At 40.1% G+C, this 26520-nt stretch overlaps 1 protein-coding gene across 2 annotated transcripts in view; it reads right to left on the bottom strand.

Annotated features, from left to right (window-relative positions):
• The window catches only part of GALK2 (galactokinase 2), a 138568-nt gene that overhangs the window by 10249 nt on the left and 101799 nt on the right, over positions 1-26520 (bottom strand). For both annotated transcript variants that reach the window (XM_086710654.1, XM_025918644.2), the window contains exon 9: positions 22-223. In XM_086710654.1, the coding sequence (XP_086566780.1) occupies positions 22-223 (202 nt within the window). The remainder of the gene's footprint in view (positions 1-21; positions 224-26520) is intronic.

Below are 26520 nucleotides of genomic sequence, written 5' to 3'. Positions count from 1 at the left end.
ATGCTGCTGTCCCAGACTCACTGACAGATGTCCACCAGCTGGTCCAGTTCAGGGCAGCTGCACTCATACATGTCCCGGCAGCTCACGTGGCTCTGGTTCATTAAGTCCCCCAGCAGCTGGACCGTGTTGTCAGGTGCTTCTTCACATATCTTCTTAAACTGGAGCACCCGAGCAGCCTCGCTGTACACGTGCTTTGCCCGCTGGTAGAGTTTGAAGATGAGCACTTAGGAAGGGAGAGGACAGGGAACAAGGTTAGAAGTGTTTACTGGACAGCCCAGTGCAAAGAAAAACAGTCATTGAGGACTTCCGTTTCTATCTTCATTATCAATACCATCAAGACCATGAAAGAAATCTTCATGGTCTAAATTTGTCTCTTTTCAAGTCAATTTTACTTTTTTCTTTATAGTGACTACAGTCTTCTATTTTTTCCCTTCATTCTACACACCCAGCCATGTGCACACACATGCGTACAAACTAACTCATCCCATAGGAGCAAGGAGCTAACATGTACTGAGCACTCCCTATGTTTCAGCCACTTTAAAGGCACGGTCTTCATGTAGTTCTCCTCACAGCACTGGGGAGGGAGGGGGGTGTGGGTGGCAGTATGATCCCTGGTTAACAGGTAAGAGAATGAGGCTGAGCAGACTGAGCCTAAGGTCACATATCCGGAAACTGGAGAAGCAGAATATTGATCAGGATGTCTGATCCCAGGGCCATATTCTTTCTACTGTGACCCACCAGAAAGGACCACTGAAAATGCTTATGCTGGCAATTCTATTTATGAAAATGTATCCTAGAGATAAGTACAAGTATTTGTATATGTATATATGTGTACATGTGTATGTGTACCCATACACACACACACATACACACACACACACATATATGTATAGCAACAGAAAATATAGAAACAAATGTCCAATAATAGGAAACATTTAAAAAACTATGTTATATCCATTAAAAAATATTATTGCCATTAAAACTTAGAATCTAGGGGTGCCTGGGTGGCTCAGTCACTTAAGTGTCCAACTCTCAATTCCAGCTCAGGTCATGATCTCACAGTTCGTGGGATCAAGTGCCACACCAGGCTCTGCACTTACAGCATGGGGCCTGCTTAGGATTCTCTCTCTCCCTCTGCCTCTCCCACACACCCTCTCTCTCTCTCTCAAAATTAAATCTTAAAAAAAAAAAAAAAAAACAACAACTCAGATCCTAAGACAATTTACTATCTGAGAAATTATTCACTATCAAGTGAAAAAACAAGCCTTTTTTCACTTGAAAAAAACTATATGTACAATTGATACTAATTTTTGCATTCACACATACATGTATTTATATAAATTTTAATTTTTAAAAACTTTAAGAAAGCACCAAAACATTAACAGTTATTATCCCTGTGGTAGATGATGGGTGATTTTATTTTCTCCTTAACACATTTCTATACTTTCTAGATTATCCACAATGACTCTTAACTTCAGTTACAGGAACATGTCCTACTGCAGTGGTTTTCTCTATAATGTTTACATGTTCCCTTGAATAATGACTGAGACCTCCTTAACATTCTCACCCTTGCAGAGTGGCTGACCTTGTGCCATGGACCTGACGAATTTGTGATTATATGGAAGCTACCTAGCCAACTGGAAAGATCCAGGGCTGCACATCAAAAGGTCTGTCCTTTCTTTTCAGCTCTGTGACAATTAACTGTACCCAGTTGCTACCCCTATAGGGTTCTATTTCCCCATCTCTAAAATGAGATTGAGAATTACTTCTCAGGATCCTTCCAGGTCTAACATTTTATGATTCCATGAAGATCTTCTTCCAAGCACCCCCCCCCATATTGTTATATGTTGTAAAGAGTGTGCTGTGACTGTTCCCTTTTGTCTGCACCCCCAGTTCTACTCTCTCCTCTTCTCTACCCCACTTCTCTGCCTCAGGAGGCTGACCTGTATGATTACACCAGTGGGTTCCCTTGCCATCTAGACTGGAGAAAGGGAGATCAAGAAATGGGAAGGAAGAAAGTAGGACAGAGGATTTATTCCCCAGCTCCCTCCTTGCAGGGGGCTCTGCTACTCCACTGAAAGACACTGAACATCCTCTCAAGAGAGCCTTTTCTACATGACTTGATCCTCCAGCATTGACCTCCAGGTTCCTCCCCCTAGACTATTACTACTTTTTCGGAGGTGCTTTCACATTTCATTTATGAACCAACATATTTTAGTAAAGTTTCAGGTTACATTTCCTCCCTCTCCACAGCACCGTCCTCCTAATTCTTAGGGATGGATAAAAAGGCAGCCAAGGCTGGAGGAAGTAAACAGCCCTTCTTAGGATTGTGTAAAGTTTAATAATTACAAGGGTGGGGCTACCTTTCTATAAATAAGCAAAAAATGAAAAGTTTTCTTTCAAACATTCTCAACTGAGTCATATGAAGTATGACTCAACTTACAGTTAACAGCTTGCATTTTCCCGTTCTCTTTCAAAGAGGACTTAAATTCATTCATCAGATCTAGTCAGTTCTTTTGCAACATGTCTGGTAATCATGCCTCCTTTCTATTTCTGCTGTCATTACCCAAATGTACATTTTTACTCCTTTTCCCACTTGAACTATTCTGCAGTGGTTTCCAAATTGATTTCCCTGTCTTGATGTCTCCTTCCTGCAACCTATCTTGAGGCCAACACAGCCAGACGGAGCTCCTAACACACAGCCTTACTCATGTTACTGCCCCAAACCTTTACTGCCTGGCCAGTGCTTCCTATAATCCAGATTCCTGCCCTCAGCATGCTGGGTCCCAACAGGAGGTCCTCCGTCCAGCCAAACTCTCTTACTTACAGTTACCCAAAGACTCCTGGCTCCTGAGGATACTCATTTACCACACAGAAATAGTTTCCTTCCCTTTCTCTCTCTGCCAAAATTTAACCTGTTTCTGAAGGTTCAGTTTAAATTTTTTATGCTCAGGAAGCCATGCTGGCCCCAGCTGGAAAGAATCTCTTGACTCTATACCACTCTTGCAGTCCATGGCACTCGCTTGTGCTTGCCAAACCCTTTTCACGGTAACTGTTTCTCCTATGTCCACAAAGTTCATGCACTGCTGAAGACAGAAAGCAGGTCTTCTAGTCCCATGCATTCCACCAGTGCAACATTTCATCCCAGAGCACTTTCAATAATGCGTTATAGGACAGGAGCTCAGTGGGTGTTCACTGTTACAATTAGGACTTTATTCTTAACACTAATTCTAAGTTAAGATATCTCCACATAGGCATTGTTGCTTAATAATCATAATCATAATAAATGAGGGGCCAATACTCACAGCTTACTAAAGTGTTGAGGCTGAAGAAAGGGGACAGCAAGATACCCTTTGCTACGGAATCTACAACTGACACCAAGTGGATGAAAAATAAGGAAAAAGAGAACTTACAAGTTAAATGTAGGTGGGAATAAAAACACAACATGTTTTGTTCCACCAGTAGTCCACACTGCAATGTAAAGTTATTATATCCATCAATAAGTTCAACTTATTTCATGGTCGAGATATCAAAATATCCCAAGATAAGAAAATCTTACCAATATCCAGTACTGGAACATACTGTCAGCAAAAACACACTGTCTGAAGAAACAGCACAGGTAGATTTAATAGTAACAGCTGCTCAAAATCTCTGAACAGAGAAGGAAGAAGACAGGCCATTGATTGGCAAGCATGTGCCTGAGACAGTGCCAATATTTTATATATGTTAATATAATCCAGGTTGTTGAATTTACATTTTGAATATTTATTTATTTTTTAATTTATTTTTGGGAGAGAGACAGAGAATGAGCAGGGGAAGGGCAGAGAGAGGGGGAGACACAGAATCTGAAGCAGGCTCCAGGCTCTGAGCTGTCAGCACAGAGCATGATGCGGGGCTTGAACTGACGAACTGTGAGATCATGACCTGAGCCGAAGTTGGACGCTTAACCGACTGAGCCACCCAGGCGCCCCTGAATTTACAATTTGATAGGAAGGAAATGACTTTAGCAACTGCAGTTTAAGATTGTTCTTTTTTAAAACTAAGGTTGAAACAAAATGTTTAAAATACTAGCTTTAGGATTCTGTATGTTTCAGTTTTTGCCTCTGAGCTACTTCACCTCCTATAATCATAGACCAAGTTTAAAATCAGAGTATGGGGGGCAGGGCTGGTTAAGGGTAGAATATTGATTTATTTTTACTATAATGTCCCACTTATGAAGAAATCATCTAGTTTCCAGGTGCACTGCTATATATCGCTGAATGTGACAAAAGGCACAGTAAAGCAGCATCCACTGTGATCATAAAATAGTGCTACTTAGCTGAAAAATCACTGTCCTGTCTGTGATCCAATGTGCAAAGATCTTTTAAACTTTGAATTATAAAAATTTTCAAATATGCAGGACAGTGGAGAAAATACTATAGTAAACTCACAAGCCCATCACTGAGACTGAACAATTATTAACATTTTGCCATATATGCTTCAGTTGATTCTTGCTGAAGTGTTTTAAAATAAATTATAGATGTGATTTTTCATCTCTGTATTTGAGTATGCGCCTCTATAAAATAAGGACATCTCCTTACATAATCTCCATATCATTATCACACCTAACAAAATTACCAATGACTACTTAATATTGTCACATATTCAGTACATATTAAATTTTCCCAATTGTTGTTTAATTTTCAGTTGATTTACACCAGGATCTGAACAAAGCCCACACATTATATTTCATCGTTATATCTAATAAGTTTCTTTTAATCAAGAATTTATAGTGATTTTTGATACTATAGCTTCTCAATGTCACATATATAAAATGCAGGCATATTTTAGGGTCAGATCCTGTGACAAAAATACAGTCCATTAGGGACAGTATGCTTTAGCTTTTCTTAGGATTATGTAGTCCTTTAGGATTAAATATTTTCCATTAGGTTTAAATATTGTAAAATAGAAACTGTCAAGTTGCTGAAGGCAAGGGAAACAAAAGCAAACATGAACTATTGGGACTTCATCAAGATAAAACCTTCTGCACAGCCAAGGAAACAATCAACAAAACTAAAAGTCAGCCTACAGAATGAGACAATATATTTGCAAATGACATTTCCGATAAAGGGTTAGTACCCCAAATCTATAAAGAACTTATGAAACTCAACACCCAAAAAAACAGACAACCCAGTTCAGAAATGGGCAGAAGACATGAATAGACACTTTTCCAAAGAAGACATTCAGATGGCTAACAGACACATGAAATGATGCTCAACATCACTCATCATCAGGGAAATACAAATCAAAACCATGATGAGATACCACCTTATACCTGTAAGAATGGCTAAAATTAACAACACAAGAAACAACAGGTATTGGCAAGGATGTGGAGAAAGGGAAACCCTCTTGCTCTGTTGGTGGGAATGCAAACTGGTACAGCCATTCTGGAGAACAGTATGGAAGTTCCTCAAAAAACTAAAAATAGAACTACCCTATGATCCAGCAATTACGCTTGTAGGTATTTACTAAAATGATACAAAAATACAGATTCAAACTCTTTATAGCAGCATTATCAGTAATAGCCAAACTATGGAGAGAGACCAAATGTTCATCACTGATGAATGGATAAAGAAAATGTGGGATAAAAGAAAATGTAGGAAACACACACACACACAGGAATATTACTCAGCCATCAAAAAGAAGGAAATCTTGCCATTTGCAACAACATGGATGGAGCTAGAATGTATTATGCTAAGCAAAATAAGTCAATCAAAGAAAGACAAATACCATATGATTTTACTCATATGTGGAATTTAAGAAACAAAACAGATGAACATATGGGAAGAGGGTGAAAGAGAAGAGAGGGAGGGCTAGATGGGTGATGGGTATTAAGAAGGGCACTTGTTATGATGAGCACTAGGTGTTGTACGTAAGTGATGAAATACTGAATTCTCTTCCTGAAACCAATATTGCACTGTATGTTAACTAAAATTTAAATTAAACAAACAAATAACAAAATAGAAACTGCGTGAAGAGATGTTTTATATTAAACCTTAGGACTGGTGTTTTGATTTGTGACAAGGAACATTCAGAATGCACCAAGCAGATTACTAGAACCTCATAAATCTGGCACCTTCTCATGTCTATTCTCTATTGCAGAGTGTTTCACAGCAAGACTTCTGCTAGGAATGTCTAATGAGGATTCTTGCAGGGCGTTCTGAAGGTGCATGAGAGACTGCCATGGCTCACACCCTCTGAATGGTAGTAACTCAGACAACAAGGGAGAGGGCAGAAAGGGCATCTGTTTTCAATTGTGATATAAAAATCTTGCCAAAGGCTACAACAGATTTGGAGACCACCCTTTGGGGGAGAAAGCAGTTCTGTGTTGGCTGGACATCACAAACGTTCTCTGGATCCAGGGTTCTGGCTTATTATGTGCTGGCAATTCATCGGGTCTCTTGTTGTGCAGATACCAAAAAATCCAAGAAAATCTGAAACGTTATCCACGATAGCTTTCTTCCCTGTCCAGCTAGCTTTAAAACCGGATGCTCCATTTGTCTATAAGCTCTTACAATCCTTGAGAGCAATTATTATGTTAAAAGATGAAGCAAGTTGTTCTTACCATGCAGGCAAGATTATTTCCAAGGAAACTTTAATTTAAGAATATAACACCAGATGCCATTTTCCTAAAATACTACTAGTGTCCTATCCTATCATGGGAAATTTCAGGCTTCAGGGCAGGATATACCACATAGACTTTGAAACACTGGCTTCATCCAGTGTGAACCTTAGATAATTAATGAGTCTAATCCTAAGAACTAAATGAGCATGGCCATAAACATTTAAACTACAAAAGTTGCTGAATAAAATCACTTGTGTACTAATTCTATTTGCTAACTCTAAAATCCCCTTTCCCTCTGACTTCCTGACTGTGCCTTCAGTACACCCACCATATGGGCTCCTGCCTGAGGCCCGCTGCAGAAACTGTTTTGTTGGCTGGAATGCTCTTCCCCCGATCTTGACGTAGCCGGTCCTCACTTGTCAAGTCTCAGCTGTGACAGTTTCAAGGAGAGCTTCCCTCAACTCCAAACTAGAGTAACTCCCTCACATATGTATTTTCTCCATCCTATTTTATTCTGCCAACACTTAACTACCATCCCAAACATCTTGTGTATATATTTGTTTATCAGTTTGCGGTTATCTCTCACCACTTGAAGTTCAGCTTCAGGAAAGCAAGGGCCTTGTCTAATTTCACTTCTGTATCTTCAACAACTAAAATAGGGTCTGGCATACCATAGGAGCTCAGTAAATATTCACCGAAGAAATGGTCAGTTCCCTGTCTTTGTAGCAAAACTGCACTGAAACTTGGTGAAATAAATAATTCCGGGACAAATGAAATAGAGAAGACCTACTATTCTGGCAATTTATGCTTACTAGAACCTTGACCAAAAAAAGGGGGAAAAGTTTACTAAAAGAAGTCTTAAAGACAATTAGTAAGCTCCAGTGTCCAAAGTGTACCTAATACCATTATCACGGATGACAGAATTATTTTTACTGTGTTTTGCTTCACAGATGTAGAAGAAAGGAGATTTCTAAAACAAACAAAATGTGCTTCAAATGAAAGGGAAGGAAGAGAAATAGATCACCATAACCAGTTAAAATAATTTTTTCTTTTAGTCAATTTTTGTAACACCAAAGTGTCTTCTCACTTTTACCTTAAAAGAATGGCTACACAGCTTATGATCAGACCCTATCTCTAACCAATGAATCTAAAATGGGAACAAATAATTGGTTATTTTGCTGTATCTTTAGTGAAAAACGATGCAAAAGAGCCGGTGACAGAAGTAACACACTGGGCACCATTTTCCTCATAAAAGCTCTAACAGCAGTAGGTCAACAGTAGATGGGGAACATGCCTAGAGCCCCACTGATTTATTTATTTACTTACTTATTTATTCATTTATTTACTTACTTAGGAGCCTTTTTATTACTTTACCTTCTACTAAGAGTGATGACAAAAGCCCTGAGTAAGATAGCCATCCAGCATCAATAGTTCTTTTGAGCACCTGCTATGTGCCCCACACCATGCTCCAAATGATAGGAAAGGCATATGAAATAGAAGCTCCAGATTTGAGGAACTTAACACCTCAATTAAAGAGATAAAACACAGGCACCTGGTGGCTCAGTCGGTTAAGTGTCCGACTCTTGGTTTCAGCTCAGGTAATGATCTCACAGTTCATGAGTTCAAGCCCCACATTAGGCTCTGTGCTGACAGTGTGGCGCCTGCTTGGGATTCTCTCTCCCCCGTTCTCTCTGCCCCTCCCCCGCTTGTGTGTGCTCTCTCTCTCTTTCTCTCAAAATAAGTAAACATTTAAAAAAACATAAAACAAAACTATGAGACCATTGAACGGTGATGATCTGCAGCAGAAATCCAAGTGCTGGAAATGTGGAAGTTGCACTAAGATGACAGGTTTGGTGGAGGAAGAACAGTAGTGGGAAGTAGCAAAGAGCCCGAGCCACAGAGCTTCCTTGCTGCAGAGAAGGCCTGTGCTGGGAACAGGTAGAGTCCGTTTATACACCCGAGGAGAGCAAACTGACCAGACCCTAGGGCTGCCTTTCGAGGAGGCTGCCCACACATCTGAAGTTTTAACATCCTTTGCTATACATGCTGCACAAAGGTTGCAAACTAACAACACGTGGTCCCTGCCCAGCCCCGTGAAGCCTTCTTGACTAGCGTATTGCTTTTTCAACTGCGAATTTTTATATAAGGATCTGGATTTCTGCTTTCCCTTGAAAAACTGAAGTCTGGCAGCACCGAACCTATATTCTTGCACAACGATAGTTGACTGGAGCTGAGGAGGAGCTACCCCTTTCAGACAGAATACACATACTTTATTTCCACAGTTTCCTCCCTTACCAATTATCTGATGCTCAGCCTCACTAGTTTACATGCCTGCCTGGCCCCTGTAGGCATCTGCATGTGGGACTCTTTTTCCACAAAACTCTCAATTACAGGAATTCTTGTCTGGAGAGTGAAAAGTGGGTAAACCAAGAGGGTCACTATGCCATAATGAACCACTGTTACTGTTACTAATAAGTCCCACTTCCCTTAGGGGCACTGATAGTTCTACATTGAACTAAACTCTGTCTTCTGGTAAGTTCTGCTGTTTGGTCTTAGTTCTGCTCCCCAGACGCATGCAAACACAAGACAGCCCATGAGAAAACAGAAAAAAGCTCTCATGTTTTGTGTTTTTTCACACATTGATGAGGATCCAGTTTTCTCTTTTAATAAAGGGAATAATATAAGCTCTTCACTCTCAACAGGTAATAGTTTAACAAAAGAGAAGTGCTGGCAAGGACATGGAGAAATTGGAACCCTTGCACCCTGCTGGTAGAAATGCAAAATGTTCAGCTACTACAGAAAAAAGTACAGAGGTTCCTCAAAAAAATAAAAATAGAACTACCATATGAATCAGTAATCCCACTTCTGGGTATACATCCAGAAAAAGTTGAAATCAGGATCTCAAAGAGACACAAGCACTCACTCTCATGTTCATTGCAGCCCTATTCACAATAGCTAAGATGTGGAAGCAAATTAAATGTTCATCAGTAGATGAATGGGTAAAAAAAAAAAATGTGTATATACATATACAAGAATATTATTCAGCCTTAAAAATGAAGGGGCGCCTGGGTGGCGCAGTCGGTTAAGCGTCGGACTTCAGCCAGGTCACGATCTCGCGGTCCGTGGGTTCGAGCCCCGCGTCGGGCTCTGGGCTGATGGCTCAGAGCCTGGAGCCTGTTTCCGATTCTGTGTCTCCCTCTCTCTCTGCCCCTCCCCCGTTCATGCTCTGTCTCTCTCTGTCCCAAAAATAAATAAACGTTGAAAAAAAAAATTAAAAAAAAAAAAAAGATTTAAACAGTATAACAGAAAGTGAATTTAGAATAATAGTCATAAAATTAATCGCTGGGCCTGAAAACAGTATAGAGGACAACAGAGAATCTGTTGCTACAGAGATCAAGGGTCTAAGGAACAGCCAGGAGGAGTTAAAAAATGCTATTAATGAGCTGCAAAATAAAATGGAGACAACCACGGCTCGGATTGAAGAGGCAGAGGAGATAATAGGTGAACTAGAAGATAAAATTATGGAAAAAGAAGAAGCTGAGAAAAAGATAAAAAAATCCAGGAGTATGAGGGGAAAATTAGAGAAATAAGTGATGCACTAAAGAGAAATAATCTACGCATAATTGGTATTCCAGAGGAGGAAGAGAGAGGGAAAGGTGCTGAAGGTGTACTTGAAGAAATAATAGCTGAGAACTTCCCTGAATTGGGGAAGGAAAAAGGCATTGAAATCCAAGAGGCACAGAGAACTCCCTTCAGACGTAACTTGAATCGATCTTCTGCACGACATATCATAGTGAAACTGGCAAAATACAAGGATAAAGAGAAAATTCTGAAAGCACCTAGAGATAAACCTCCTCTAACATATAAAGGGAGACCTATAAGACTCATGACCGATCTCTCTACTGAAACTTGGCAGGCCAGAAAGGAATGGCAGGAGATCTTCAATGTGATGAACAGAAAACATATGCAGCCGAGAATCCTTTATCCAAGAAGTCTGTCATTTAGAATAGAAGGAGAGATAAAGGTCTTCCCAAACAAACAAAAACTGAAGGAATTCGTCACCACTAAACCAGCCCTACAAGAGATCCTAAGGGGGATCCTGTGAGACAAAATACCGGAGACATCGTTACAAGCATGAAACCTACGGACATCACAATGACTCTAAACCCGTATCTTTCTATAATAACACTGAATGTAAATGGACTAACTGTACCAACCAAAAGACATAGGGTATCAGAATGGATAAAAAAACAAGACCCATCTATTTTCTGTCTACAAGAGACTCATTTTAGACCTGAGGACACCTTCAGATTGAGAGTGAGGGCATGGAGAACTATTTATCATGCCACTGGAAGTCAAAAGAAAGCTGGAGTAGCCATACTTATATCAGACAAACTAGACTTTAAATTAAAGGCTGTAACGAGATGAAGAAGGGCATTACATAATAATCACAGGGTCTATCCATCAGGAAGAGCTAACAATTATAAATGTCTATGCGCCGAATCAGGAGCCCCCAAATATATAAAACAATTAGTCACAAACATAAGGAACCTTATTGATAAGAATGTGGTAATTGCAGGGGACTTTAACACTCCACTTACAGAAATGGATAGATCACCTAGACACACGGCCAATAAAGAAACAAGGGCCCTGAATGACACATTGGATCAGATGGACTTGACAGATATATTTAGAACTCTACATCCCAAAGCAACAGAATATACTTTCTTCTCGAGTGCACATGGAACATTCTCCAAGATAGATCACATGCTGGGTCACAAAACAGCCCTTCATAAGTATACAAGAATTGAGATCATACCATGCATACTTTCAGACCACAATGCTATGAAGCTTGAAATCAACCACAGGAAAAAGTCTGGAAAACGTCCAAAAGCATGGAGGTTAAAGAACACCCTACTAAAGAATGAGTGGGTCAACCAGGCAATTAGAGAAGAAATTAAAAAATATATGGAAACAAACGAAAATGAAAATACAACAATCCAAACGCTTTGGGATGCAGCAAAGGCAGTCCTGAGAGGAAAATACATTGCAATCCAGGCCTATCTCAAGAAACAAGAAAATTCCCAAATACAAAATCTAACAGCACACCTAAAGGAAATAGAAGCAGAACAGCAAAGACACCCCAAACCCAGCAGAAGAAGAGAAATAATGAAGATCAGAGAGGAAGTAAACAATATAGAATCTAAAAAAACTGTAGAGCAGATCAACGAAAACAAGACTTGGTTTTTTGAAAACATAAACAAAATTGATAAACCTCTAGCCAGGCTTCTCAAAAAGAAAAGGGAGATGACCCAAATAGATAACATCATGAATGAAAATGGAATTATTACAACCAATCCCTCAGAGATACAAGCAATTATCAGGGAATACTATGAAAAATTATATGCCAACAAACTGGACAACCTGGAAGAAATGGACAAATTCCTAAACACCCACATGCTTCCAAAACTCAATCAGGAGGAAATAGAAAGCTTGAACAGACCCATAACCAGCGAAGAAATTGAATCCGTCATCAAAAATCTCACAACAAATAAGAGTCCAGGACCAGATGGCTTCCCAGGGGAGTTCTACCAGACGTTTAAAGCAGAGGTAATACCTATCCTTCTCAAGCTATTCCAAAAAATAGAAAGGGAAGGAAAACTTCCAGACTCATTCTACGAAGCCAGTATTACTTTGATTCCTAAACCAGACAGAGACCCAGTAAAAGAAGAGAACTACAGGCCAATATCCCTGATGAACATGGATGCAAAAAATCTCAATAAGACACTAGCAAATCGAATTCAAAAGCATATAAAAAGAATTATTCACCATGATCAAGTGGGATTCATTCCTGAGCTGCAGGGCTGGTTCAACATTTGCAAATCAATCAACGTGATACATCACATTAATAAAAGAAAAGATAAGAACCATATGATCCTGTCAATCGATGCAGAAAAGGCCTTTGACAAAATTCAGCAACCTTTCTTAATAAAAACCCTCCAGAAAGTCGGGATAGAAGGAACATATGTAAAGATCATAAAAGCCATTTATGAAAAGCCCACAGCTAACATCATCCTCAATGGGGAAAAACTGAGAGCTTTTTCCCTGAGATGAGGAACACGACAGGGATGCCCACTCTCACCACTGTTGTTTAACATAGTGTTGGAAGTTCTAGCATCAGCAATCAGACAACAAAAGGAAAGCAAAGGCATCAAAATTGGCAAAGATGAAGTTAAGCTTTCACTTTTTGCAGATGACATGATATCATACATGGAAAATCCGATAGACTCCACCAAAAGTCTGCTAGAACTGATACATGAATTCAGCAAAGTGGCAGGATACAAAATCAATGTACAGAAATCAGTTGCATTCTTATACACTAATAATGAAGCAACAGAAAGACAAATAAAGGAACTGATCCCATTCACAATTGCACCAAGAAGCATAAAATACCTAGGGATAAATCTAACCAAAGATGTAAAACATCTGTATGCTGAAAACTATCGAAAGCTTATGAAGGAAATTGAAGAAGATATAAAGAAATGGAAAAACATTCTGTGCTCATGGATTGGAAGAATAAATATTGTCAAAATGTCAATACTACCCAAAGCTATCTACACATTCAATGCAATCCCAATCAAAATCGCACCAGCATTCTTCTCAAAGCTAGAACAAGCAATCCTAAAATTCATATGGAACCACAAAAGGCTCCGAATAACCAAAGTAATTTTGAAGAAGAAGAACAAAGCAGGAGGCATCACAATCCCAGACTTTAGCTTCTACTACAAGCTGTAATCATCAAGACAGCATGGTATTGGCACAAAAACAGACATATAGACCAATGGAATAGAATAGAAACCCCAGAACTAGACCCACAAATGTATGGCCAACTCATCTTTAACAAAGCAGGAAAGAACATCCAATGGAAAAAAGACAGTCTCTTTAACAAATGGTGCTGGGAGAACTGGACAGCAACATGCAGAAGATTGAAACTAGACCACTTTCTCACACCATTCACAAAAATAAACTCAAAATGGATAAAGGACCTGAATGTGAGACAGGAAACCATCAAAACCCTAGAGGAGAAAGCAGGAAAAGACCTGTCTGACCTCAGCCGTAGCAATTTCTTACTTGACACATCCCCAAAGGCAAGGGAATTAAAAGCAAAAATGAACTACTGGGACCTTATGAAGACAAAAACCTTCTGCACAGCAAAGGAAACAACCAACAAAACTAAAAGGCAACCAACGGAATGGGAAAAGATATTTGCAAATGACATATTGGACAAACGGCTAGTATCCAAAATCTATAAAGAGCTCACCAAACTCCACACCCGAAAAACAAATAACCCAGTGAAGAAATGGGCAGAAAACATGAATAGACACTTCTCTAAAAAGACATCCGGATGGCCGACAGGCACATGAAAAGATGCTCAATGTCGCTCCTCATCAGGGAAATACAAATCAAAACCACACTCAGATATCACCTCACGCCAGTCAGAGTGGCCAAAATGAACAAATCAGGAGACTATAGATGCTGTAGAGGATGTGGAGAAATGGGAACCCTCTTGCACTGTTGGTGGGAATGCAAATTGGTGCAATCACTCTGGAAAACAGTGTGGAGGTTCCTCAGAAAATTAAAAATAGACCTACCCTATGACCCAGCAATAGCACTGGTAGGAATTTACCCAAGAGATACGGAGTACTGATGCATAGGGGCACTTGTACCCCAATGTTTATAGCAGCACTCTCAACAATAGCCAAATTATGGAAAGAGCCTAAATGTCCATCAACTGATGAATGGATAAAAAATTTGTGGTTTATATACACAATGGAGTACTACGTCTCAATGAGAAAGAATGAAATATGGCCCTTTGTAGCAACATGGATGGAACTGGAGAGTGTGATGCTAAGTGAAATAAGCCATACAGAGAAAGACAGATACCATATGGTTTCACTCTTATGTGGATCCTGAGAAACTTAACAGAAACCTGTGGGGGAGGGGAAGGAAAAAAAAAAAGAGGTTAGAGTGGGAGAGAGCCAAAGCATAAGAGACTCTTAAAATCTGAGAACAAACTGAGGGTTGATGGGGGATGGGAGGGAGGGGAGGGTGGGTGATGGGTATTGAGGAGGGCACCTTTTGGGATGAGCACTGGGTGTTGTATGGAAACCAATTTGACAATAAACTTCATATATTGAAAAAATAAATAAAAAATAAATAACACCTCAATCATATTTGTAATGACAAAAAAAAAAAAAAAAGAATGCAAGAAAACCAGGTACAAACGAGTCAGAAGCCAAGGGAAGCAGGGAGTGAAGAACAATGTCTAGATATGACATTGGACTTGAGATACTTTATCAACAGATCCTGTGCCTATTAGATGCAAAGCACCAGACATAAGCACATGCCAGGACACCAGGAGGAACCTAAGACCCTTGCTTACACCCAGGTGACAAGCAATCCGTGAGGGGCAAATCTCACCCCTCACCTTCCACCATAGGAAGCAAGACCTACCCTCTCACCAAGTTGCACACACACCACAGACTTCCCTAGGAAAGGGGCCTGGATGTCAGGTAGCCAAAACTATGGCACTTGCCCCCAGCAGCAGTGAAATACCGTGACTCTATTAGCAGTGAAGTCTTTTCCTCTCCAGACCAACCACTCTGCTTCCCTCACATAATTGGATTTCAAGTCTCCTTCTCTGATCATTCCTTCTAAAAGTGTAGTTCCCCCAGTCTGTCCTCTAAGTCAGTCTGAGGGGTGCAAAGTACGGCTGGGCTATCACCTTCCTCATTTTCAAAACACACAGTTTCCCCATGTAGCCTCCTATTATGCAACTGCATGAGGGTTGTTTGGATATGGAAGAATGCAAAGCATTGGTTTTCAGCTAACAAGCTAAAAGTGATAAATATTTGGGGAATCAGTAAAAACTTCATCTCAGGATAATTAATCAAAACAAAATAAATAAATACGCCGGCCTGAGAGAATTGGAAATCTTTATCATGTATGTGTATAATCAATATTTCTGAGACTCTCATCCCCCAAAATACTTTCACAGTGTTTGGGTGAGGGGCTAAAAGCAGTCTTGTCTTTAGCTGCCTTTTGCACAACACTGTAGCTGCACACTACCCACCAATTTCTCTTTAAAACCAAAGGCTCCACTGGGCTAACCCAATAGTTGTTTTCCAAGAAAAGCAGTCCAGAGGTAGACGGGAAAAACCACTTCAGAATCGACTCTGGAGTCCTCCGTTTTCCTGTGCAGCAAAGTTATAATAAGTCCCTGCTCTGAGGCATAGAATCTTTGGAGTATTTAAGCAGTAGAATGGAAAAACACCATATATTCCTCATTGAAGTTGGACTGTGGTTTCAAATTTATTTTCCTAATAATCATATTTTTCAGAAATGTGAAGTTTCTGAAATGGTCAAACCCACAAAAAATGAACTGCTGTTTTCAGGCACATTAGTATCCCATTCCCATGCTGCAAACACTAAATTAAATTAGCATATTACATTTAAGAGGGAAAAAATCTTTACCTGCTCTTAATAGCAAAACCATGGGTGAAAAAAAATACACACACACACACACACACACACACTCACACACACACACTTTCAACACAAACCACATTAATCCATGGAAAAGTACATTCCAAGAGTTATTTGTGAATATTTTCAAATCTACAGCATAATGCCATCTTGTCTGTGGAAAGTTTATAACACCCCTTGCTCGGATTTCCAGGAGCAGCAAGAGCCGGGATTGTCTATGTCATAATAAACTCTACTCCTCTGATCTTGAAACCTTTGCCTCACTCTGCTATTGTCACCCTCACCTGCATTTTACACTCTGGCAACACACGAAGCTCCTGTTAACTCCAGGGACATTCAGAAGACGAGAGAGCCCAGTGCTCCCTAATTACCATGTTCCCTTCTAATTATAGTTATCAAACACTGCTTAAGGAGAGCAAGGTGCTCTCTTCAGATGTGCTGTCTTCATCTGGGTAGACCCCTCCCCCCCAAAAAAAAACTAATAGAGAATCTTGAATGTAACAACAAATTCTCAATAATTATCAATGAATTCTCAGTAAATGTCAACTTCCTGCTCCCATCTCATCAGCAAAGGAAGACTCTAAAGCTGCTTCCTGGATGAGCCACATTTTTGTTTCCCTCTCTTTCTTGAGGAAACGACTTTCCCATTAACTTCCCAGAACTTCCCTAAAGCTTTGTTCTTGGAAAAAGTGAAAGGCCCAAACAATTTCAAGATATTTGAAAAGGAGCCTAGGGAGTTGGGAAGGGGTCTTGGTCAGTGCACAGCTGAATGAAGGACTATGGAAAACAAAGGTCACACTTGCCTAGAGCTGGCCTGTCCTAATATTTTAACATAAAAGGGAATAAACTAGGGGCGCCTGGGTGGCTCAGTCGGTTAAGCACCTGACTTTGGCCCAGGTCATGATCCCACACTTCATGGGTTCAAGCCTCACGTTGGGCTCTGTGCTGACAGCTCAGAGCCTGGAGTCTGTTTCAGATTCTGTGTCTCCCTGTCTCTCTGCCCCTCCCTCACTCTGTCTCACTGTCTCCCCAAAATAAATAAACATTAAAAAAATTTTTTTAAGAAAAGGGAATGAGCTCTGGTCTTTGCTGTCTTCTACTAATTGAATTACAGGGGGGAAAATGTAAGGGAGCAAAAAGAATGAAGACAGGCAAAGGAAACTCAATGCTCATCTGAGAAAGAAGTAGCACACTTTAGCATTTGTTTTATTGTTGTCTTCCCACAAAATGCTAAATAAAGGAGACAAGGATTATGCTGGCCTTACTGATTGCTAATGCACAATCCCTACCACAGTGCTTGACTAGTTGCCCTTCAATTGAGTACTTGTTGAATAAAGGAATAAAAATTTACTCCTATTTACTTATATTAGTCATTCATTTGCCATTATGATCAAAAAGTAGGACTTTACCAAATTACGACAATAGATTACGCAAGTGAGAAGCTACATCATCTGCCATGCTAAAAGACCCTACTAGCCCACATAGGCTGTTGCCCAGAGTTTGCTTTTGAAAGGTATGCACTAGCATAGACCAAGAAGGTGGGCCGGACACTGCACAAGAGGGGAGGGTTGAGGGAGCTCTGACACGCGCTAAATGTGGCCCTCCTCTTAATTTCCTCATGCTAAGTATTAAAGACAAAAGACCTCCACTACACCTGGATTTTCCCAAACATAGCGTGATATTAGGGAAGATAAAAATGGTGCACTTTGACAAACATCTAATGAGATGTTCCTATTCTCAAGGTGCTTACAACATAACCGGTAATGTCCTGCAAAGATAAGTAAGGATGCTGTATTTTACAGAGGCTGTGATTACGAATGAGTTTATGTAGCTCTCTGGGGACCAGGGTGGGAGGTGAATGCACACAGGCATAAGTTTGTCTGGGACCTCTCTGTGTTTGTGTTTAAGTGATTCTCCATAAAAAAGCTCTGAGTGCAGATGAGTCTCTCTTCCTTTACAGATACTTTTTCCCTTTCTCTTTGTCTGTCTGACTCTTCCCTTTTGATTTTCATCCTCTCTGCCATCTTTTCCCTATTGAACTAAAATACAGAAATGAAGTATATACCTTGCCTCTTTGTTAATCGAGTAGAATTTATATTCCTTGTTCTTAGAACATTCTATAGTTTCTCACTAAGACTGAATGTTATACTGCTATTCCTACGGAGATGGCCTCTGGTCTTTTTTGCTGCATCAATAACCCTTGATAGAATTAAGGCTTCCCAGTGGTACTAATGGACTGAGGGTGTTCATTCTTGTGGTCTCTCCCACCCCATTCCCACCTAAGACAATATGAAGAACTATCTTCCTCAAGCTTTTTTTTTTTTAAAAAAAACTATGCAATTTCTCTGCCCCTGAATGTAAAGTGGTGCCATGTCATGTTTCCATCAGAAAACCTGCAGCAGGAATGAAGATCAACTGAGATCTCATGTGGTTAAACCTGTCAATGCCTATACAGATACAATGGATCATTGTTTTGTTGCTCATTACTATTAAAATGTGTCAATAACCTGGTAAAAGTCACTAGATCAATATCTAGTGGAAACAAACTGGACACAAACTCATGTGGTTAGGAAAAAATATGCATTTTCTAATTTAGAAATTCTTAGTAGGAAATTTCCTTCCACCTGAAGCTAGGTACTTTGAAAAGTAACAAAAGTAAGAGGTGAACTAATATCAAACAAGAGATGTTTTTCTGGACCATGCCCTAAGATTCAAGAATAACACTCTCCTGAAAAGAGACTGTGTGAACTCCACAAGACAAGGGAAAAAGTGACAAGCCCAGGGCCAGGAAGGACTTCACCAAAGTGTAGATAAAATGCCAGTATGAGAGAAATGTGCAACATAAAAGGACATCACAGTATGTCTAATATTTAAGTGAAGATACTTGGAATTTGGTCAAGAACAATATCCATTGCCCCAGATGTCTGGAAAGAAATGCCAATTTCATAATTGTACATGAGACAGTAAATTCGTTCTCATCACTAAGATTTGACAGGATGAAACTCCTAGCCACACAGCACAGGGAAGTGTGGTTGTCATTAGGGCCGTTTCTGAAATGTTCCCAGTGCTCCTTACACATGTTAAGACAGACCGCACTTCCCCACCCCCTTCGAAGTTCCTCAGATTCAAATGACTTGCTCAAGCCAATGAAACAAGGATAGGAGTGATGGTGTCAGTCTCTGGAGGATGTTAAAAGCCAGTGAGCAATTATCAACATTCCCTTCCTCTGGCCACAGGGATTATGGACAAATATTGAGATAAAACACCCCCCCCCCCCAAGCCTGAGTCCCTGTATGTCTCAGATAAACGGACCCTTCTGCTGCCTTGTGTTGGATATGCAGAGTACACATATTTGGGGGGGGGGGGGGCGGGGGGGGAGGAGTCAAGCCACTGAGACTTTGGACTTGTTACTGAAGCATAATCACCTCGAACACATCAATATAGGAGATAATCACTTTGACCAAACTGAACATATTTAACTATAGAAAAGCAGCTTTGTATATGAATAAAATATTTACTTACATGGAAACCTAAAACTGTGAAAATGAAAGAAAAAATAGCAAAAAAGTAAAACTAGGAAGGGCAAGATTCTGTCCTGTTCGGTAGATGAAGACCATAGGTTTTTTTCCTAATCTAAACCAGCAGAGAGGCAACATGGTACACAATGAGACGTCAGCTGTCCTCATATCTACAGAAGCCTCATTCTACTCAAAGCAGTGTCTAATAAATTCATGGCCGACTCTTTGATAATTTCATCTCTCAGAAGGTAGAGAAACATTCGTGATAAATTCAAACAAAGGAATACTGTCAAGATCTATGTGTCAAGTCACATATCCTAGCCTTAAGAAAAACACATAATTAAAAATTTAGAAATTGTCTTTTACCTTTCTTTCCTTTCCTTTCCTTTCCTTTCCTTTCCTTTCCTTTCCTTGAGGCAGCCATGAATGGCATGGCCAGCAAAACCAGAGTCAAAAAGGCAGTTTGGCCTGAGAAAGTAGATAGGAATGACAAGATCAGGGCCAGGGAGGCCAGCAGGGTTAGGATCAAGGTAGTGGTCAGGGCTGAGCAGCCCAGGGGGACCAGCAATGCCAAAGCCAAGGAGGCAGCTTGGATGAGGAAGGTAGCTGGCAGGGCCAGGAAACCAGGTAGTTATAGGGAAAACAAGCAAATAAAAAAATATATTAGGAAAGATGAGGGGCATTTTTTTAATGCTTCAATGGTCTAAGCAGGGGTAACACATGCCATTGCAGCTCATGTACATTGTCATTTATCTGCCCACTCACTTCACTGTCATAGAGTAGCAGCTAGGTCTGCAGTGGGCTCCCTCATCCCACTGGCCCTTCCCTTTAGCTTCTCTGACTCTTTGGGCCAGGTACATGTTTAGCTTCCCCCGCAGGACACCAGCATCATCAAACTTGCAGGCCTCGAGGTGGTGAGAGTTTGACTCCCATTTCTGTCCATCCTCATGGGTTCCTACTGTCCTTAACACCCTCACTTCACATCTATCATCACTGCCTGACTGTCTTTCCTGTTGACGTCAGGCTCCAGCCCTGGATGCGAAGATAGAGTCTTACGTACTATTTAAACAGCTTACGCAATTGCATGTGGTCAAATCTATATAATAAATCCCTTTCAGGGAGCCTTGGTGGCTCAATTGGTTAAGCGTCTGACTTCAGCTCAGGTAACGATCTCACAGTTCATGAGTTTGAGCCCCACATCAGGCTCTGTGCTGACAGCTTAGAGCCTGGAGCCTGCTTCAGATTCCTCTCTGTGTCCCTCCCCTGCTCACACTTTGTCTCTCTCTCTCTCTCTCAAAAATAAGTAAACATTAAAAAAAAATTTGTTTAAATCCTTTTCTCGGATAAAAGCCTAATACAGCCCCACATCAGTGGTTAAGACAGCAGAATGAGGGCTCTGGAATTACTGCGTGGGTTTGAATCTTAATCATTCTGTACCTCAGTGTCCTCACCTGTAAAATATCAAAATATTGGAACCTACCTTATGGGATGTTCTTAGCAACAAAATCATCTGAAGCCAATCTTTTACCCTTTATGCTTCCCTAAACTAAATCTATGCAGCCTGTGCTATATTTCACTTATATAGATTTGAAATGTTTAAAGTCCATGTGTGAATTCAAAGACCACTGTCAAAAACATTCAGATGCAAGACAGAATGTTCTGTTGGCTGAAAAACCTTGGTATTATTCTTTGTTTCTAGAATGAAAAAGGAAAAGTCAGCATTATTAAATTTTGTCAATGCACCAGCCTATTTGATATTGTAATGGAAAATGCACTTGCCTTTCTCTTTTAAATAGAATTTCAAACAAAAACATCTATCAAAAATTATTCCCTAGGAGCTGCCTAATTTGGGGAGTTTGTCATATCTCAATAGTACGAATAGATTAGGAGGGTGGGGAGGGAGGTGGTATAAAGGAACAGTGAATGCATGAGTATTTGAATGTGTGTGTCCAAATGTGTTCATGCCAATTTATACCCTGGAAAAGACTATTTCATGCATGTACTCTGAACATGAGTACAAGTGTAGCAAATGTCTTAAAAGGACTTAGAATAGTGTGTTTATAACATAGTAAGTACTCAATGTTAGATGTTGTTAATATATTATTATTAATGTAGAATGAACAGATTTTTTTCAAGGCTAGGCATAACCACCCTTTTGTTAGACTGAGTGCCTTCTTAAATTGGCCTCCTCCCCATTAGTACTCCATATGGATAGAAGAAAATTAATTCAACTCATTTATTCATTCAGCAAATATTTTCTAGGCACCGCGGGAATACAGAGGTGCACAAAACAGGGACGCTTTTGCAAGGATACGAATCCTGGGAGAAGATGGTGCCTTGTGGCTCACATTTAGTTGTCATGACTCTTTTAGGGTTTATTTCTGGGAAATGCCATTATAGTAACTACTGTATGCAAGTTTCATATGAGGCTGGAAAAGTTGTTTCCAGCTTGCTTTCATGGGTGTAGGTCACTGGAGTCTATGGGGCTGCTTTGTCAGGAAGGCTGACATCCCCTTCCTCCTTCCCTGCACCGTGTCCGATCTTCCTGAAGCTGAAGGCTCAATATACAAGGATGACCTTCCCAGAGAGAGGAAAACACTTGTCTTTGACAAAGAGGATCAGTGTCGGAGAGAGGCAAATGTTTAGTCTCACTGGTCTAACTCTTTCCCACACTACATCCTCTCCTGCCAGCCATGCCAAATCACATGAATTCGAGAAAGTTGGGGAACTCAAGGGTTTGAAGGTACAGAGTATGAAGAGGTGGTCAAGGTCACTGGTTCATTCTGGGCCTGTCTCAGTTCAAGATGGCCAAATGTATTTCAGACTACTGCAGGGGTCAACTCCACCTCAAAATATCCTTTCAGAATTTCATTTTAGCTCTGTTAAAACACTCACACATGGGGAAGAACATTCCAGAATTCTCTTGCTTTTGTGGCTGCGGAATGGCCTCAGGAGCCAGAAACGAGGCTGCTATTTTAAGCCTTGTAGGATAAGGGGAAGATTCTGAGCTCTAGCCTACCCATCAGTGGCAGGGGCACTGACCAGGGTACAGCACAGATCACTGGCAAGATTCCAGTATGCTGATACTGGGTTGTTCCTACAGAAGTTGAGAGTTTTAAGATGCCATGTCTTTAAATTCGTACTTAGTAAGGTATGACCACATTCATGTTTAGCTCCTTAAACATTTGAAAAGGGAAGGTAAACCAATGAAAAGGGGTATATAATGTGCACAGCTGAAAGAGGAAGAGGAAAACCCAGCAAGGAAGCATTATCTTCAAGTGATCTAAGATAAAAGATACAACCATTTTTTCCTAGAAAATAAAAAGCCTTTACTCCTGGCATGATCCTGCCCTTTGTGGCCAGATAGCTGAGAAGTCAACAGGAGTGAGGAAAAAAACAGAGACACTACAGAGAGAAGGAGAGGAAAAAGGATGAAGTGAAAGCTAATTATTCCCGCACTTGACCTTCCAAAACAACTTAAGCAACTTGAAGCATATGTTTTGTGTATAACAAAAATAGTTACTTGATTTATCCTTTTATACTTTGTTTCATAAGAATCTATTATCTTGCAAAAATGAAAACAACAGACAAAACTGAAGGATTCATCATATTTGGCATTAGAATTCCATCACCTAGATTTTAAGGATTTCTGCCCAACCAGTATCTGTAAACACTAGGAAGGTCTATATTTTCCTTTGGAGTTTCTTCTAGGCTCTTTATAGAAAACTTTTCTTCCAAAATTCTTATAAGAACGATTACATTGTGTTGAGATCATAGAATTTAGTGCCTGACATCTTACAAGGTATTTTTAAATTGATTTCTTTGATATCTGATATCTTTCCAACACTTAATTGGAAATTGAAATTACTGACCAACTGACTCTATTTTATAAGTACCTTTATATTTTTCCATCACATAAAAACAAACTACTTTTCTTAGACCTAACTGAGATAATCTATGAGAATCACAATTTATCAAATGAGAAAATTCCACAGTACTTCTCTCAGTTCTTCTAAACACAGCAGCTCGGGCACATTCTGGCCAAGTTGAGTTTGCTCCCTGAATTAAGCAAGCTACTGAATGCCACATGATTTTACACTTCTAAAGCCAAAGCACCAGAATGGAAATGGCCAAAAGGGAACTCTAACCACAAAGTAACCTATCTTCATCACCTCTCTTCAGTTTCAAGAAAAAATCAGAGCCAAGCAAAGTCCAAATTCAATATTATCTCACTTGGTGCAAGATTGCTAAGGCCAGCTTATAATATGCTGGGGTAAAAAAATGAACAGCAGAAAGAGAATTGGATTAATCAGAAGACTAGGATTTGGGATCTGGCTTTAGCACTTACTTCCTATAAATCTTGACAAATCATGTAACTCTCTGAGTTCTTCACTTAAGAAATGAGGAGAACCAGGTGACCCAGAGTTGTTGTGAGATTCAAATTATATGATGTGGGTAAAGAGTAATATGTAAACCATAGAGTAAATAACAAGCTTTTTGAGGTGTTTTACTCTAGATGTCTTCCTAAAGAGCAGCCCATGCCAGTGCCCTGTGCTTGCTGAAAAGCCTGATTACTGCTCGTGACTTTGGAAATCACAGGATCTAAACAAATTAGTCAGCAACCGGCCAGCACTTTGTCAGCATATGGTCACAGGCAGTTACTAATCTAAGCAAGGAGATTCATGTCCAGCCCAGCACAGTACACCGAAGCTGCAAGGCCACCCCAAGGCTAACTATATGTGCCCACCTCTCCTGACTCTGACCACAGCTTCATCTCTTCCTCTGGGTTCACACCTTAGGAAACACCTCCCATTGAAATCAGCCTGGCCCCTGAGCCTCTAGAAACCCACACATCATACCACACCCTTAGACTATTCCTACCTGTGGGCAAGACCTGACAAATAATCCTTCAAATATTTCTAGCCAGTCCCTAGTCATGGACTGTAGCCATTCTAAACGACATCTAAAGGATTTGAGGATTTTTCCTTTGTGTGTTTAATTTTAATGGCCTCTGAGCATTTCCAAATCTAATTATTAGAAATTTGGAAAGAGAAAACAACAATTGTACGTGGGGCTTTGGAAGTCTGGCTGGTTTAGCAAAGGCTGCAAGCTACAGTTTGATTGTAAACATCTCTCTCTGTGCTGTAACCTCACAGTCAACATCTCCCAACTCACACTCATATCCAGGTAAAGGAAGCAATTTTGGCAGAAAGCAAACATTGGATTCCACGTGCCTTTGGGAAGGCATGGATCTCCATGATGAGAAAAGTTAGTTCTAGTCAAAACTAAGCACGTTATTAAAGTGAATATCCTGGAATAAAAGGCGGAGGCACCCTCCAGAGTTCTCTACGGCGCCAACTCATACGATCTAATGCAGCCCAACATTTAGTAAGAATCCTATCTTCTAAAGGGTTAAGAGAAACATTGGCTTAAGGTCTTAGACCAACCAAAGCACAAACTCAGAAGAAACAAGGCAAAGATACAAAAGGATCTTGATCCCTAAAGTTAAAGCTAAGTGTGCCAAGAGAATTCAGCTGGAAATCTGACTGAAGTTAGATGGCTGGATTCAGAAAGTAACTCAAGTGACATTAATCTAGGAGATTCTAGAACCCCACAGACTAATTTATGTTCATATTTTTGTTTTGTTTTGTTTTGTTTTGTTTTTTAACTTACTTATTCCAATAGCAAAAGAGAAAGAAATCCTTTGAGGGTGATAGAATTACAAAATGGATTCATTCATTCAACATAGATTTACTGAGTACAAACAAAACATAAGTAAATTACTGAAAGCATTGCAGGCATGCCAGTAGGGAAGTTATTTTAGATGAAGGGGTAAGATTAAGCATGCATCATTTTTATAAAAACAATCAAATCCTTATTCTTTGGGGGGAAATTTTTAAATACATATACATAAATAGAAAGGCACATACTCTGATTAGGAAATTATCTTTTGTGTTTTCCAAGGTTTTCTGGGAAATTAACTTATTCTTTAAATGCTGAGATAGAGAGAGGTTGGAAAGACAGGCAGATATAGAGAAAAAGGAACATAGATACAGAGAAAGAGAACAAGCTGTGGATTGAGAAGGATCCAGAAGAGATAAGAATTATATTGAACTTTTTAGATAGGAACCGCATTTCAGAAAAGAGGAAAGCTCTAGTTAGAAAAGGGCAGTGATGTTTAGGATTAAAGGTCCAGAGGCAAGACAAAGATGCAATTAGTAAGTGGAATGGTCCAGCCAAGACAACACTATACGAGTGGACATGTATGGGCTCGAAAGGGAGACAGGACAGAACACAGGCCAAATTGAGGAGAAATTTAACATCCATGTTAAGCAGCTTAGGTACTGAACTGAACTGAAATGGGGCTCTGAGGCTGATCTTTACAAGCTCCCAACCCAACTCTACCTCCAGAAATGGTTGGATCTTAGCTAGATGTCCCTGCTCCACCTGCACCACTGGTATTGACTTTCCACAGATAGATAACCTTTGCTTCTAGGAAGAGAAGCCACCCCAGTGCACCTCCAACCTTTACCTGGCCTTCATCTCAGGGATCTGATATTATCAGCGTGAAAACAAGATCTCTTGAAAGCAGCAGGCAAACAGAAAAAACTTTCACACTAAAGTGGGCAACAAATTTCAACCTAAGCAGGGAAGACTTTCTGGTGTCCCAGGGCGTGTCTCAGCAGTTATAAGCACTGTTCTAACCTAGACCTTTTTATGTAAATAATATAATAACCAAGAAAATGGACAGAAGAAAAAAAAAAAAGCTTACTGAAATAGGAACTTCTCAAGGGCAGGAACCTTGTTTTATTCACCTTTGCCTCACCGGAATACCTGGCATATAGCAGATCA

This window comes from Puma concolor, chromosome B3, assembly GCF_028749965.1.
Source record: "Puma concolor isolate L17-30 chromosome B3, mPumCon1.1.hap2, whole genome shotgun sequence".
Lineage (NCBI taxonomy): Eukaryota > Metazoa > Chordata > Mammalia > Carnivora > Felidae > Puma > Puma concolor.
This window is presented reverse-complemented; position numbering and strand designations above follow the sequence as displayed.